We start from the raw sequence: 14740 nt of genomic DNA, 5'->3' as shown, positions 1-14740 counted from the left end.
TCATACACTGCAGGTGGGCACGCAAGATGTTGCAACCCGTTGGAAACCAGTTTAGCAGTTCCTTAAAAAGTTAAGTATAGAATTAACATAGGAGGCTGGGCGCAGTGGTTCACACCTGTAATCCCAGAACTTTGGGAGGCTGAGGCAGGCGGATCATTTGAGGTAAGGAGTTCAAGATCAACCTGAACAACGTGACAAAACCCTGTCTACTAAAAATACAAACAAATTAGCTGGGTGTGGTGGTGTGTTCCTGTAGTCCCAGCTACTTGGAAGGTTGAGGCAGGAGAATTGCTTGAACCTGGTCGCAGAGGTTGCAGTGAGCCAAGATGACAACCACACTTCAGCCTGGGTGACAGAGTGAAACTCTGTCTCAATTGAAAAAAAAAAAAAAAAAAAAGGTCAGGCGTAGTGGCTCACACCTGTAATCCCAGCAATTTGGGAGGCTGAGGCCAGTGGATCACTTGAGGTCAGGAGTTCGAGACCAGCCTAGCCAACACGGTGAAACCCCGTCTCTACTAAAAATACAAAAATTATCCAGGCATGGTGGCACATGCCTGTAATCCCAGCTACTTGGGAGGCTGAGGCAGGAGAATCGCTTGAACCCGGGAGGTGGAGGTTGCAGTGAGCTGAGATCGTGGCGTTACACTCCAGCCTGGGCAACAAGAGTGAAACGCTGTCTCAAAATTAAAAAAAAAAAAAAAAAAAAAGAATTAACATAGTGACCAGCAGTTTCACTCTTGGTGTCTACCCAGGAGAAATGAAAACATGTGTCCCCACAATGACTTGTTCAGGAATGTTCACAGCATCATTTTTCACACAAACCAAAAGTAGAAACAACCCAAATGTCCATCAATGGATGAAAAAATAAACGTGGTATATCCATACAATGGAACAGCATCCATTCGTACAAAAAGTGAAATACTGATTCACGCTATAACATAGATGAATCTAAAAAACATGGCAGTAAGTAAAAGGAGCCACGCATGAAAGAAAGCGTATTGTATGATTCAGTTAATATGAAACGTCCAGAAAAGGCAAATCCATAGAGCCAGAAAAGTAGGGGTTGGGTGTGGAAATGGGAGGTGGTCATGAGGTTTCTTTGTGTTGTTATAAAATGATTCTAAATTAGCCTGAGATCATGGTTGCATAACTGTAAAGGCACTAAAAATCATTACATTGTACACTTAAAATGGGTGAGTTTTATGGTATGTAAATTATACGTCATAAATTTCACACTATGCAAATTATATCTCAATAAAGCTGTTACTTTTAAGAGGGGAAAAGGCCATCAGTTTAGTGCCTGGCATTGTAAGAACTTATGGGATGATGATGACTGGCAAGCCTTCTAGAAAGGCTGTATGGTGTCTAAAACTGGGGCTGGAAACAGCTGTAACTCTGTCAATCTGTTGTAGATTCTGTCAGTGACTTGGACGGTAGAAACCTATTTGTTTTTTTTTTTTTCTTTTTTAATTTCACATTGCAGGTCTTATTAGCAGAAAACTGCTGTATTTGTATGAAAGCAACAACACAATTTATTTCATACTAGCAACATAAGGTGAATTTGAATTCAATCTGACACCAAGCTTTGTGTGGGTTGAGGCTCACAAAGATATAAAGCTCCCTACTCTCCAAGACTCTGCTTTCTGGCAGCAGCAACAGATGATTAAACCGCAAACCCTAACAAAAGTGACAACAAAAAGTACTTGGGACACAAAGGACAAACTGCTCTGCCTGGGAGTAGGGGCTTGTCAATGATTTAGGAGCAAGACCAACTCAACTGGATCCTCAAAGACAGGATTTTTGCAGGCCAAGAAAAGCCTAGGGGGAAAACTGACTCAAAGGCAAAGAGGTCTGTTTGAATTCTCTGAATTGAATTCAGAGTCCCTTGAATTCCCTGCAATTACACAATTACCTGCCAAATCAACTACTTCAACTACATTTTCTGAATATTTTAAATCAAATCCTCTCAGGGCCAAAATAACTCTGCTAAATTCCCTTGATTAATGATTTTACTTTTTTAGACCTGAACTAAAACATACAGGAATTTGACCCAGCAATCTCTTAGACCCAAAGGAATATAAATCATTCTGTCATAAAGATACGTGCACACATATGTTCATTGCAGCACTATTCACAATAGCAAAGGCATGAAATCAATCTAAATGCCCATCAATGATAGACTAGATAAAGAAAATGTGGTATATATACACCATAGAATACTATGCAGCCATAAAGAGGAACGAGATCATGTCGTTTGCAGGGACATGGATGAAGTTGGAAGCCATTATTCTCAGCATACTAACGCAGAGACAGAAAACCAAACACCACATGTTCTCATAAGTGGGAGCTGATTGATGAGAACTTATGGACACATGCAGGGGAACAACACACACTGGGGCTGGTGGGGGACGTGGCGGGAGGGAGAGCATCAGGAAGAAGAGCTAATAGAGACGCTGGGCTTAATACGTAGGTGATGGGATGATCTGTGCGGTAAACCACTGTGGCACATGTTTACCTATGTAACAAACCTGCACATCCTGCACATGTACCCCTGAACTTAAAATCAAAATTGAAAGAACAAAAGCAACATACAAATTCAGTCCTCAAATACATGCAGGGTAACTGATACTGACCCTAGCAATCGGTTGACTAACAACTCCCAAAGGCAGCCCACACTCCCAAGAGTGTTTTCTAATGGATTTAGCATAGGTGGTAGCAAAGGATGTTTGTCCTTTGGAAAAGTTGGTGGAGGTGATGAGGGAGCTGGGGTTTAGGTTTAAGAATCCCACCCTGTCGACTGCTTAAAAGCTGAGCTAGAATTGAAAAATCAGAAAATAAACTTCCTGTAATGCTGAAGGGGAATTTTCTCCATTTGTAGAGAACATTTTATTAGACACGCAGACCATTTCTCTCCCATGTCTTCATCCCTCATGCAAAGTGATATTGGAAGCCCACTCAGTGATGAAGCTGGATAAAAGTCTAGGTCCTGGGCCAATCATTCGGTTGCATGCTCACATTTGGTGTGTTGGTGGTGGGGGGTGGGCAGGGCCCCCGGCGTAGAGGGGACTGAGATCCACAAATAGTTAAGATGCAATGGAGGAGGCCCTGCAAGAGAAGTGTGGATAAAGTGGGGGCAGGGGAGCTGCTTCTGCAGGAGTGTAAAGCAGCTGAGGCAGTGACTTTTCAACTGGATCTTGAAGAGAACTGATGAGATGAGAATGAGCAGCAAAGATAAAGAGTATTCCAAGGCCAGGCGCGGTGGCTCAGGCCTGTAATTCCAGCACTTTGGGAGGCCGAGGCGGGTGGATCATGAGGTCAGGAGATCGAGACTATCCTGGCTAACACAGCGAAACCCCGTCTCTACCAAAAATACAAAAAATTATCTGGGCGTGGTGGCGGGCGCCTGTAGTCCCAGCTACTCGGGAAGCTGAGGCAGGAGAATGGCGTGAACCCAGGAGGCAGAGCTTGCAGTGAACCAAGATCACGCCACTGCACTCCAGCCTGGGCGACAGAAGGAGACTCTGTCTCAAAAAAAAAAAAAAAAAAAAAAAAAAAAGATAATGAGTATTCCAGAACAAAAAGACAGCATGAACAAGGTTGTGGAGGCCATTGGCTTCAAACCAGTCTAAAGTGAGAAGCCTGGCGAGGTAGGAGGCTTTAGTCACAGAATGCTGCTTCCCGGTACAAGACTACAGACAGGTGATATTGCTAAGAAGAATTATACCCAAGGGAACCTCTGCAGCCACATACCTAATTTATTCCCGTCCCTCCCTCCCTCTTTCCCTCCCTACCTTCCTTCTTTTTCCTTCTTCCTTTTCTTTCTTTCTTTCTTTCTTTCTTTCTTTCTTTCTTTCTTTCTTTCTTTCTTTCTTTCTTTCTTTCTTTCTTTCTTTCTCTTTCTTTGTTTCTTTCTTTTTCTTTCTTTCTTTCTTTTTTTCTTTCTTTCTTCTTTCTTTTTCTTTCTTTCCTTCCTTCCTTCCTTCCTTCTTTTTCTTTTCTTTTCTTTTCTTTTTTTTTGAGATGGGGTCTCACTCTGTCACCAAGACTGGAGTGCAATGTCATAACCACCCCTCACTGCAGCCTCAACCTCCCATGCTCAAGTGATCCTCCTGCCTCAGCCTCCCAAATAGCTGGGATTACAGGCATGCGCCTCCAAACCCAGCTAACTTTTATATTTTTTGTAGAGATGGAATTTCACTATGTTGCCCAGGCTGGTCTCAAGCAATCCTCTGATCCTCCTGCCTTGGCCTCCCAGTGTTGGGATTACAGGCATAAACCATCACGCCCCTCCTCACATACCTGATTTCTAACAAAAAATTAGACCTTACACTTTCAAAACCAAATGTAAGTGGGTTTTGTTTTTTGTTTTAGTTGCACATAGAATTTTTAGAATAGTAACATTAAAACCTCAAAAATCAACACCTGAGAAGTTCATCTGTTGTCTCTAAATTTAATGAGTTTCTATGATGTGCCAGGTATAGTTTGCATACTTTCTGATCCTTCAACAGTCCTACAAAGAGATATTTTATCCCCAGGATATAGATGAAGACTCAGGCTCAGTGAAATGAGTTAAAATTAAAGAGAGATGAGGGCCAGGGCGCAGTGGCTCATGCCTGTAATCCCAGCATTCTGGGAGGCTGAGGTGGGCAGATCACCTGAAGTTAGGATTCGAGACCAGCCTGACCAACATGGAGAAACACCGTCTTTACTAAAAAGGCAAAAAATTAGCCAGGCGTGGTGGCGCATGCCTGTAATCCCAGCTACTCGGGAGGCTGAAGCAGGAGAATCACTTGAACTTGGAAGGCAGAGGTTGCAGTGAGCCGAGATCACGCCATTGCACTCCAGCCTAGGCAACAAGGGCGAAACTCCATCTCAAAAAAAAAAAAAAAAAAGAGAGGTGGTGAGCAGTAGAGACACGCTTTAAATTCAGGCCTGTTTGTTTCTAAACCCCACCAGTGAGTGTGAGCTGCCTTCTAACTCTAATAGAGAGTAAACAAATCTTTAGACTATTTTTCCAACCCATTTACCAGTCCACTTAAATCTTAAATGCATTCTAATTGATGTCATCTGACTATACTCCAGCTGGGCCCAACCCTTAATTTTTTCTTTCTCATCAATCTACTTTTAGCTTCCTCAGTATAAAATTAAGATAGGTCCCCATAGGAAGAAACACTATTTTTTGGTTTTAAAAAGGAAATTGCTACCTGAAGGAGCAACAGAATATTAAAACAGGGTCACATCTCTGATTATTCCTCTGAGATCCCAGAAGATGGTGTAATTGGCAAAGCAAAACTATTCATATACATTAACATTATTATGGAAGCCATTTTCGATGGTAATATAGATGGATATATAAAATGCATATAAATCCATTAAACTACATATTGGGGCATTTTCTGATCTGGGGAAATTACAATCTTTTTATAAACTCAATAAAATGTGAAAATCATTAGCAGTTCTCAGTTGTGCTGTGTCACTTTATGACTTTCAGCAACTAAACCTGTTATTCCAGAACAAAACATAGATACCATCAGATCTATCAGTGTTTATATTTAAGGTGTCATGGGTATGAATTCAGGAAAGAATAAAGAGAGTCCCTGATTTACATGAGTTCAACTTATACATACATACATATATATATATATATATATTTTTTTTTAGATGGAGTCTCGCTCTTGTTGCTCAGGCTAGAATGCAATGGTGTGATCTCAGCTCACTGCAACCTCCACCTCCGAGGTTCAAGCTATTCTCCTGCCTCAGCCTCCCAAGTAGCTGGGATTACAGGTGCCTGCCACCATGCCCGGCTAATTTTTGCCTTTTTAGTAGAGACGGGGTTTCACCATGTTGGCCAGGCTGGTCTCGAACTCCTGACGTCAGGTGATCTGCCTGCCTCAGCCGCCCAAAGTGCTGGGATTACAGGCATGAGCCACCCCACGTGGCCATTAAATGCATTTTTGATTTATGGTATTTTCAACTTGCAATGAGCTGGCAAGGAGGAAGAAGAAAATAAAGATAAGAGTGTGAGCTACAGAATGCCCAAAGAACAAACTCAGTGATCAGTGAAGAGGGTAGACAAAGATCAGATCACTTGCAGGTTAAACTCTTCCTTTCTTATTCTAGGGAAGTGATAAAACTAATGCCATTGTTTTCTTGATCATCTACCTATTTAAAAAATGAAGTCTGTCAGGCCATTTACCACCTTCCTAAGAAACCGTGTTTCCCTGAGAAGAGCTTACAGGTGGCCAGGCATGGTGGCTCACACCTGTAATCCCAGCACTTTGGGAGGCCGAGGTGGGCGGATCACGAGGTCAGGAATTCGAGACCAGCCTGGCCAATATGGTGAAACCCCGTCATCTCTACTAAAAAGGCAAAAATTAGCCAGGTGTGGTGGTGGGCACCTGTAGTCCCAGCTACTCAGGAGGCTGAGGTAATAGAATCGCTTGAACCCGAGAAGCAGAGGTTGTAGTCCCAGCTACTCGGGAGGCTGAGGCAGGAGAATCACTTGAACTCAGGAAGTGGAGGTTGCAGTGAGCTGAGATCATGCCACTGCACTCCAGCCTGGGTGACAGAGCGAGACTCCATCTCAAAAAAAAAAAAAAAAGAAAGAAAGAAAGAACTCACAGGTGTCCCAACTCTCTGATTTCCTTTTCTAGAAGTTGACAAAAATCGGTATTTCTGGCAGATATAAAAAACAAAGATTGCTTAAGCAGAACTAATAGTAAAAATCCCCACATTTTCCTCCCCTTCAAGTCTATCCATTCGCCCAGCATCTCAGAAGTTCTGTGCGCACGATTGGTTTGGGGAATAGCAATTTCCTCTGCACGCAAGTCCTAAGACCCCAGCCACATCCCTGGGGATAAAGGATGAGTTCCCAAGACCACCTTGATTCGGATCTGCCCTTCTCTGCTCCCAAAGTTGCATCTCTCAAGGTCTTGGCACCTAGAACCTCAGCACTGCATTTTTACATATAGAGGGGCTAACAGGATATACCAGCCTCAAACAGTGACAAAGAGTCAGGCCAGTATGGGCTCTACAGCAAATAGAAATACAATGAGCCACTCACATTTAGGGTTCAGGGGAAGATGTCTGCCATGGAATATCAACAGGGCCGGTCCACAGGCTGGCTCTAGGGGAAAAACAAATTGGAAGCAGGGAGGGTCTGTCTTCCGGGCCCTCAATCACCTGCCAGGTATCTTCCTTTCTCTATTCCTTCCCCTTTGGACACCTTGGCACTCCTTCTTCCTCCCACCCCCAGCAAAGCCTGCTCCCAGGAAAGGCTGTTTTTGCATTCATTCCTATTTTAATGTGAGTTTGAAATAAACTCCCATGGAGTTATATGCAATATATTGCTTCGTAGCAAGTGAAACAGAAATCACTGGTCAGTTTTGAAATGTGTAAAATCCAAGGCACACATGACCAATGGAATAAACTCACTGAATGTCCCTATCACAAGCAGAGCCATCCAACCCAGAGGATCCAACTCGGGAGGAAAGTGGGAGGTGGATGAATTTGCATCTTGAGCTTATAAATGGAAATCATCCACAGCTGAATCAGACAAGAAACTAAAAGGCATGCCATCTTGTTGTGGACCAGATTAAGGGTAAAAGACGGAAATGGGGAGAGGAAAAAAAGGAGGGCAGGAAGCCCTAATTTCACAACAGCTAGTGAGGCTTCTTGGACATCTTTAAAGCCATATGTGAACTCACTTTCTGTAACACTGTTCTACTCATGAGCACCTTCACCTGAGCAGGCCATGCAGAGAGTCTTATCCTCTGAGAGGCCTCCAGAGGACCTGCTGCTTCTTAAGGGACCTCTTAGGTACAGGAGATGGACCATGTTTTTGTTTGTTTGTGTTTCTGAGACGGAGTCTCCCTCTGTCCCCCAGGCTAGAGTACAGTGGCACAATCTCGGCTTATTGCAACCTCCGCCTCCCAGGTTCAAGCTATTCTCCTGCCTCAGCCTCCTGAGTAGCTGGGATTACAAGTGTGCACCACCACACCTGGTTAATTTTTGCATTTTTAGTAGAGACGGGGTTTCACCATGTTGGCCAGACTGGCCTCGAACTTCTGACCTCAGGAGATCCCCCTGCCTCAGATTCCCAAAGTGCTGGAATTGCAGGCGTGAGCCACTGTGCCCGGCCCCATGTTTTGCTTTGCTTGCTTATTTATTTATCCATGTTTTGAGACAGAGTCTCACTCCGTTGACCAGTCTGAGTGTAGTGGTGTTATTGCAGCTCACTCTACCCTCAACCTCATGGGCTCAAGTAATCCTCCTGCTTCAGCTTCTCCAGTAGCTGAGACTGCAGGTTCATGCCACCATGCCTGGCTATTTTTTTATTTTTTTGTAGAGACAAGGTCTCTGTGTTGCCCAAGCAAAGCTTGAGACTCCATCTTGAAAAAAAAAAAAAAAAAAAGAGCAGCATGGAGTCAGGCAGATACCAGGGGAAGACATAGGAAGTAGAAGCCACAGGGTGGAGGAGCCCATAAACCAGGGGAGGCGCTGAAGCACAGGCAAGAATTTCAAATAAAGTAAAAGAAGCAGGCAAAGCAAGACCAGCAGAGGTGGAGACTCTGCGACATGAGGATGGCCAACATCTCAGTGCCGCTAGGGCAGCAGAGCCTGACTACTGTACCAGCAATGAGGATGCAAGGTCCACCTCCCCTGCCTGTGGTCACAGCCACAGGCCACATGCAGAAGTGATATTTCAAATTGAGTTAAATAAAATACACTCTTTTTTCTTTTTGAGACAGAGTCTTGCTCTGTCGCCCAGGCTGAAGTACTGTGGCATGATTTTGACTCACCACAACCTCTGCCTCCCGGTTCCCTAAATCGCTGAAGCAATTCTCCTGCTTCAGCCTCCCGAATAGCTCACGTTACAGGCACAAGCTACCACGCCTGGCTAATTTTTTGTATTTTTAGTAGAACTGGGGTTTCACCTTGTCGGCCAGGCTGGTCTCAAACTTCTGACCTCAAGTGATCTGCCCGCCTCGGCTCCCCAAAGTGCTGGGATTACAGGTGTGAGCCACCACACCCGGCATAAAATACATTCTTTAAATTCATATCATTTGCTTCTTTTTACTTCTTTTAATGTGGCTCCTGGAAGATCTAAAATTTGATGTTAGATCTATGGCTCCCATTGTAGCATTCCTGTTGGGCAGTGCTGTTCTCCCTTCCCATGAGACCACTTCAGCTGTGAAATGTTTTTCTGGACTAGTTACTTTATTTTTTTAATTTCTGTTTTTAAGATGGAGTCTCACTGTGTCACCCAGGCTGGAGTGCAGTGGCGTGATCTTGGCTCACTGCAACCTCCGCCTCCCAGGTTGAAGCGATTCTCCTGCTTCAGCCTCCTGAGTAGCTGGGATTACAGGCACGTGCCACCACGCCAGGCTAATTTTTGTATTTTTAGTAGAGACGGGGTTTCACCATGTTGGCCAAGTTGGTCTTGAACTCCTGACTTCAGGTGATCCACCCGGCTCGGCCTCCCAAAGTGCTGGGATTACAGGGGTGAGCCACAACGCCTGGCCTGGACTAATTACTTTGGAGAATCCTAATCATAATCCCTCAATCACTATAATCAGTTGGAACAATAACAGAATGTCCCTTGCATCCCCTGCCAAAAAAAAAACAAAAAAAACCCCCACGAAACTGCAATGCATACACATCAACCAGAAGGACCCTAACAATGGACAATGGCTCAGATCGCCACATAGTAGGAGTAATAATTAAACAAGACAACCCCTTAGGTTTCTAATTCCCTAACCTCTTACATTCAGCCCTGCCTCAGGTGGTGAAAGAGATGGCAAGGCTTGCCCGATATGGTGGCTCACAAGGCTGAGGCAGGAGAATCGCTTGAGCCCAGGAGTTCAAGACCAGCGCTGGCAACACAGCATCTCTACAAAAGTTAAAATTAGCCAGGCATGGGGGCCCGGGCCTGTAGTCCCAGCCTCTTGCAAGGCTTGAGCCTGGGAGGTAAAGACCAGCATGGGCTGGGTGCTGTGGCTCACGCCTGTAATCCCGCCACTTTGGGAGGTTGAGGCCGTGAGCCGTGATTGTGCCACTGCACTCCAGCCTGGATGATAGAGTGAGATGCAAAAAAAAAAAAAAGAAGAAGAAAGAAAAATTCCAAAAATGAAAGAGTTGATACGGCTGGTCAGGGTTCTCAGGCAGTGATCCTCCACATACATAACACAGAAATGATTTCAGGGGCTAACTTTCGTAAGTTTCTGAAAAACATTAATTGGTGCATTTGTTTTCTATTGCTTTGCCAATCTGTTACTGCTAACACGGTCCGTAAAAATCCAGCTCCAATAGATACCTTGAGTTGAGAAGTCAGGGGGGTTTCCCTTAAGTTTCTGTTCAGTTCGCTGATGAGGATCACGGACTCTGAGGGTGGGAAGGGACTCGGAGACCATCCAGTCCAATCGTTGAGCTGTCCTGGGCAGCACTTCCCCAGCCCTGCTTCCCTTGGCTTTGCTCACCACTGAGGAAGCTGCCTGTTCTATTCCCAGCTCCACGTGTTCTCATCTCCCACCTGCTGGCCCTAGACTCTACTTTCAAAACGACAGAGTTGGCCTAATTTCTCTTTCCTGAGCAAATCTTTTAATTAAGCGAAGACACCGATCCCTCTTCAAGTCTTTTTCAAATCAATTATCCTGTTTCTTTGTCTCAGTCTTCTCTTAAAAAAAAAAGGGGGGCAGGGGGATTGGCCTTTTTACCTCCCTGACTGCTCTCTTGGGAACTGCTGTGTCAATGTCTCCCAGTACAGTAGGGTGGCCAGACCTGAAGAGTCTACATCCTTCTCCAAGCACGTGGGAGAGAAGTGGGGCTTTCACTTCCCTTACTCTGGACACTACAATTCTATTTAAACAGCTCTGTGCTTTCCCCATGACTTTCCTGAGCCGTAATTTCTTTTGATCACGACACTTCCCCTTCTGGCTCTAAGAAAATCACAGATTTAAAGAGAATTCTAAGCCTGTGAAGCTTTGTATGCCAATATCTAAAACAAGCACCTGCAATGGCTTGCACTCCTGGCTGTCCATGAGAATCACTCAGAAGCTATACAAATATCAATAGTTAGGTCTTGCCCCAGAGAGGGAAACAGGCCCTGGCTTAGTTATTTTTAGAAGCCCCAGCTGATCATAATGTGCATCCGGGGTTGAACCAGCAATCCAAAGAAACCATGACTGTGATCTTCATATGGATTCCAGTTACTTTTTCCTTTGAACTGCGAATATGAATTCTTATTTTGAATTGAACTAGCAGAACTAAATTGGTTCACTGTGAACAACTTGAGATTGTTCAAAAATCATTTGGAACTTGGACCAAAGGAGAGATGGAGTTGATTTAGCAACAATCGAGACCTAATTGAAAGTCAACCTAAAAAGAACATCAGGCTTAGGAGACTTGGCTTATAATTGGTGCATATGCTTACTTACTAGCTGTGGGATCTGGGCACATCGTGTAATCACATTGAAGTTTCTTCATCTATAAAATGGAGGCACTGGTCTAGAAATCCCTCTGTCACCCAGGCTGGAGTGCAATGACGTGATCTCGGCTCACTGAAACCTCCACCTCCCAGGTTCAAGCGATTCTACTGCCTCAGCCTCCTGAGAAGCTGGGATTACAGGCACGCACCACCACGCCTGGCTAATTTTTGGTATTTGTAGTAGATATGGAGTTTCACCATGTTGGCCAATCTGGTCTCTAACTCCTGACCTTGTGATCCACCTGCCTCAGCCTCCCAAAGTGCTGGGATTACTGGTGTGAGCCTCCGCGCCCAGCCTAGAAATCTTTAAGGTGCATTAAGGTTTTGTTTTTTTTTAACTTCTTGAAAAAAAATAGAGACAATGTCTCACTATGTTGCCCAGGCTGGTCTCAAACTCCTGGCTTCAAGAGATCCTCCTGCCTCAGCCTTCCAAAGCACTGGGATTACAGGCGTGAGTCACTATGCCTGGCCATGCTTTAAATTTTTGATTCAAGACCAGAAAAGAGCTTGCAAATAAAAAAATTAAAAGTTGTATCTTGCTCCCATTTCGAAAGGATGGGAGCTTCAACAGAGACAAAAATATTATTGAAATGTTCAAATTGTCATTCAAATTTCATTTATAATACTTATTCCTGATTTTAAATGCATTATGCTTAAAGGAGAATAAGGTTTATTTCTTTATGTATTTATTTATTTATTTAGAGACAGAGTCTCGATCTGTCACCTAGGCTGAAGTGCAGTGGCACAATCTTGGCTCACTGCAACCTCTGCCTCTTGGGTTCAAGCGATTCTCCTGTCTCAGCCTCTCCAGTAGCTGGGATTACAGGCATGCACCACCACGCCTGGCTAATTTTTTTAGTATTCTTAATAGATACAAGGTTTCACCATGTTGGTCAGGCTGCTCTCAAACTCCTGACCTCAAGTGATCCACCTGCCTCCGCCTCCCAAAGTGCTGGGATTACAGGCTTGAGCCACCGTGCTCGGCCACATTTTTATTTATATGGACAGTGTTCCTTCAATCTTTCGTCCTGTGAACAGAGCGGTTCACAAGAGTGGGTGAATATATGTGGGGATATAACACATCTCCATTTTACCATTTTACAGATGAAAGCCTTTTTTTTAATTTGACATTTAGAACTGTAAAGAAGTTTGTTCCATTTTTTCCATTCTTTTCAAAGCAATTTATTCAGTATTGACCATGCAGTGTTTTTCGTAAAAATAAAAGTTAAGAGACGTACGTACCGGGAATCCTGTTGAGTGTTACCCAGAAATGTTCGTCGGGGCTGTAGGTGTCCTTGGACCAGGAGAGTAAGTCAAGTGCGAGCTGGTCTTGGAGGACAAAGTTAGCAAAGTCCCTTGTGAGAGCTACGTAAGCCGTGCCAAAGTAAATCACCATGTCATGAGGAGGAGGAGTTTTTAATTTTGTTGTTTTAATCACATAGGAATTTTTGTGGTCTAACAGTTCTTGGTGGACATATTTAGTCCGTCCAACAGCGTGGTCAGGAGGCAGCACCCCTGGGGTGATATTTCTCCCTTTGAATCTCTTCAGATGCTGAACTATTTCCCTGTTGGTTTTCAGGGGAAAGTCTTGCCCGCAGGTGTTGATGACATACTTCCAGGGAACCTCAGAGGCCACAAGGTCTTCCAGGCAATTCAGGTCAGCCTGGAGCCTGGAGATCCCCCCATAGACGACTGACTCCTTCTTGGAAGCCAGAAAAGCATTTGGGAAGCAGCCAAGTAACCTTTTCACTGCACCTTTAAAGGCATCCGTCGCCTTCTGATCCAGGTGCACACAGTACACATTCTGGGGCATATAAATCGCCCTGAAGAGCCTCTCAAAAGTGCCAAAGTCTTTGTGGATTGTCACTGTGTAAGCTAAAGGGAACCCAGCCTCTTCTTCGGAGAGTGTTTCTGTTACGTAGTGGCTTCGAACCATGTACTCATAGCAGGTAGCTTCATCAAGGGTAGTTTTCAATGCATTTTCTGTTGGGTAAAAAACTTTCCCCTCAAAAATCTGATGACAGGCTTCTGCTAACAGTGAAGCATTGGAGAGCGCTGCCCTCAGAAAACGTTTATTCTCCCATAACTCAGTATTGTAAACAAATACAAAAATGAGGGCAGAAATAAGAGACACGCTAAAAAGACAGTGCTTCCAAGAGCCCATCATTCACAACCAGGAAATGAGTAAAAGATCTCTCTCTTAAGATAGGATCAGAGTGTAGATCTATTTAACTTACATTTTCTCCATGTTCCGAAATCATCCTCTTGATGGCTGAAGCTCTGGTCTGGCTGTTCCCGGTCCCTTCAGTTCACAGTTCTAGTCCTTTTTCTTTCTTCTTCCCCTCTTCATTTACCACTAGGCTGCATTTTCACTTTTCTTTGACACATTTCTGAAGTGGCTCCTTTGCATTTGGCTTGCCTGTTCTCCCGCTAACCTGCAACCTGTGTCTACACAAAAACAAATGTCCTCAGAGAGGTTCTGATTCCGGGTAGTCCACCTGTTCCCACCGTGAAATCGCAAGTGGATGAGGTGACCATTCTGCAAGTCATCGGCTCTAAGACCTTAACCTCAGCCTCTTCTCCCGGCCAGAGTCTAGTAACTGTGTCCCCTCCCCTGCTTCCTGTTAATCATTGTGTTCAACAGCCTGAGTTTGTTTGCTTAAACTGCGCTGCCAAGTTAAGAGCTTCAGTTTAAAGCATGTGAATACTGCCTGGAGTTATATTCTGTCAATAAATATGTAGTGCTTTAAAAAAATTCCTTAACCCTGTCTTTTTCCACAGCCACACCTCGTTCTCCCCATTGGCTGGGTATGCTATACGGCATAGTATATGACTGGCTATTGGGCTAAATTCTTTCCAGGGCTCAATTTTGTCTGCTGCTGGGTAAAGTCCTTTAAAAGGCACATTAATTAGCAAGCTTACCTTACCACTTAACTTACTGCACAAAGTGACTGTGGCACTTTGATGAATAAAGGCTAACTTCTTTTTTAAAACAACAAAATAACTAGCAGCCCATCAGCACCCAAAATTGCATAGAGGCTAACATCAGTGAATTTCAAGTTTATTTTGCCCTGGTCCACGTAGGATGCAGACAGAGAACCCTGATGCTTAGAGGAAGGAGAGAAGAGCATCTCAGTTTTGAATGTTCCTGAACTTTAGGAGAGAGGCTCTTACGTCCAGATTTACAAATGCTTTAAAGGAGGTGTAAAAAATGAGAATAATTTTACCACCATAGATCAATTGTGAGAATAAAAT

At 44.1% G+C, this 14740-nt stretch overlaps 1 protein-coding gene across 1 annotated transcript in view; it reads right to left on the bottom strand.

Moving 5' to 3' along the window:
- The window catches only part of GCNT2 (glucosaminyl (N-acetyl) transferase 2 (I blood group)), a 101793-nt gene extending 87542 nt beyond the window's left edge, over window positions 1-14251 (bottom strand). The window contains exon 1 of the mRNA XM_038005726.2: window positions 12728-14251. Coding sequence (XP_037861654.1) covers window positions 12728-13652 — 925 coding nt within the window. The 5' untranslated portion in view covers window positions 13653-14251. The remainder of the gene's footprint in view (window positions 1-12727) is intronic.
- Between the last annotated feature and the right edge of the window lie 489 nt (window positions 14252-14740).

Source organism: Chlorocebus sabaeus, chromosome 17 (genome assembly GCF_047675955.1).
Source record: "Chlorocebus sabaeus isolate Y175 chromosome 17, mChlSab1.0.hap1, whole genome shotgun sequence".
Taxonomy (NCBI): Eukaryota; Metazoa; Chordata; class Mammalia; order Primates; family Cercopithecidae; genus Chlorocebus; species Chlorocebus sabaeus.
This window is presented reverse-complemented; position numbering and strand designations above follow the sequence as displayed.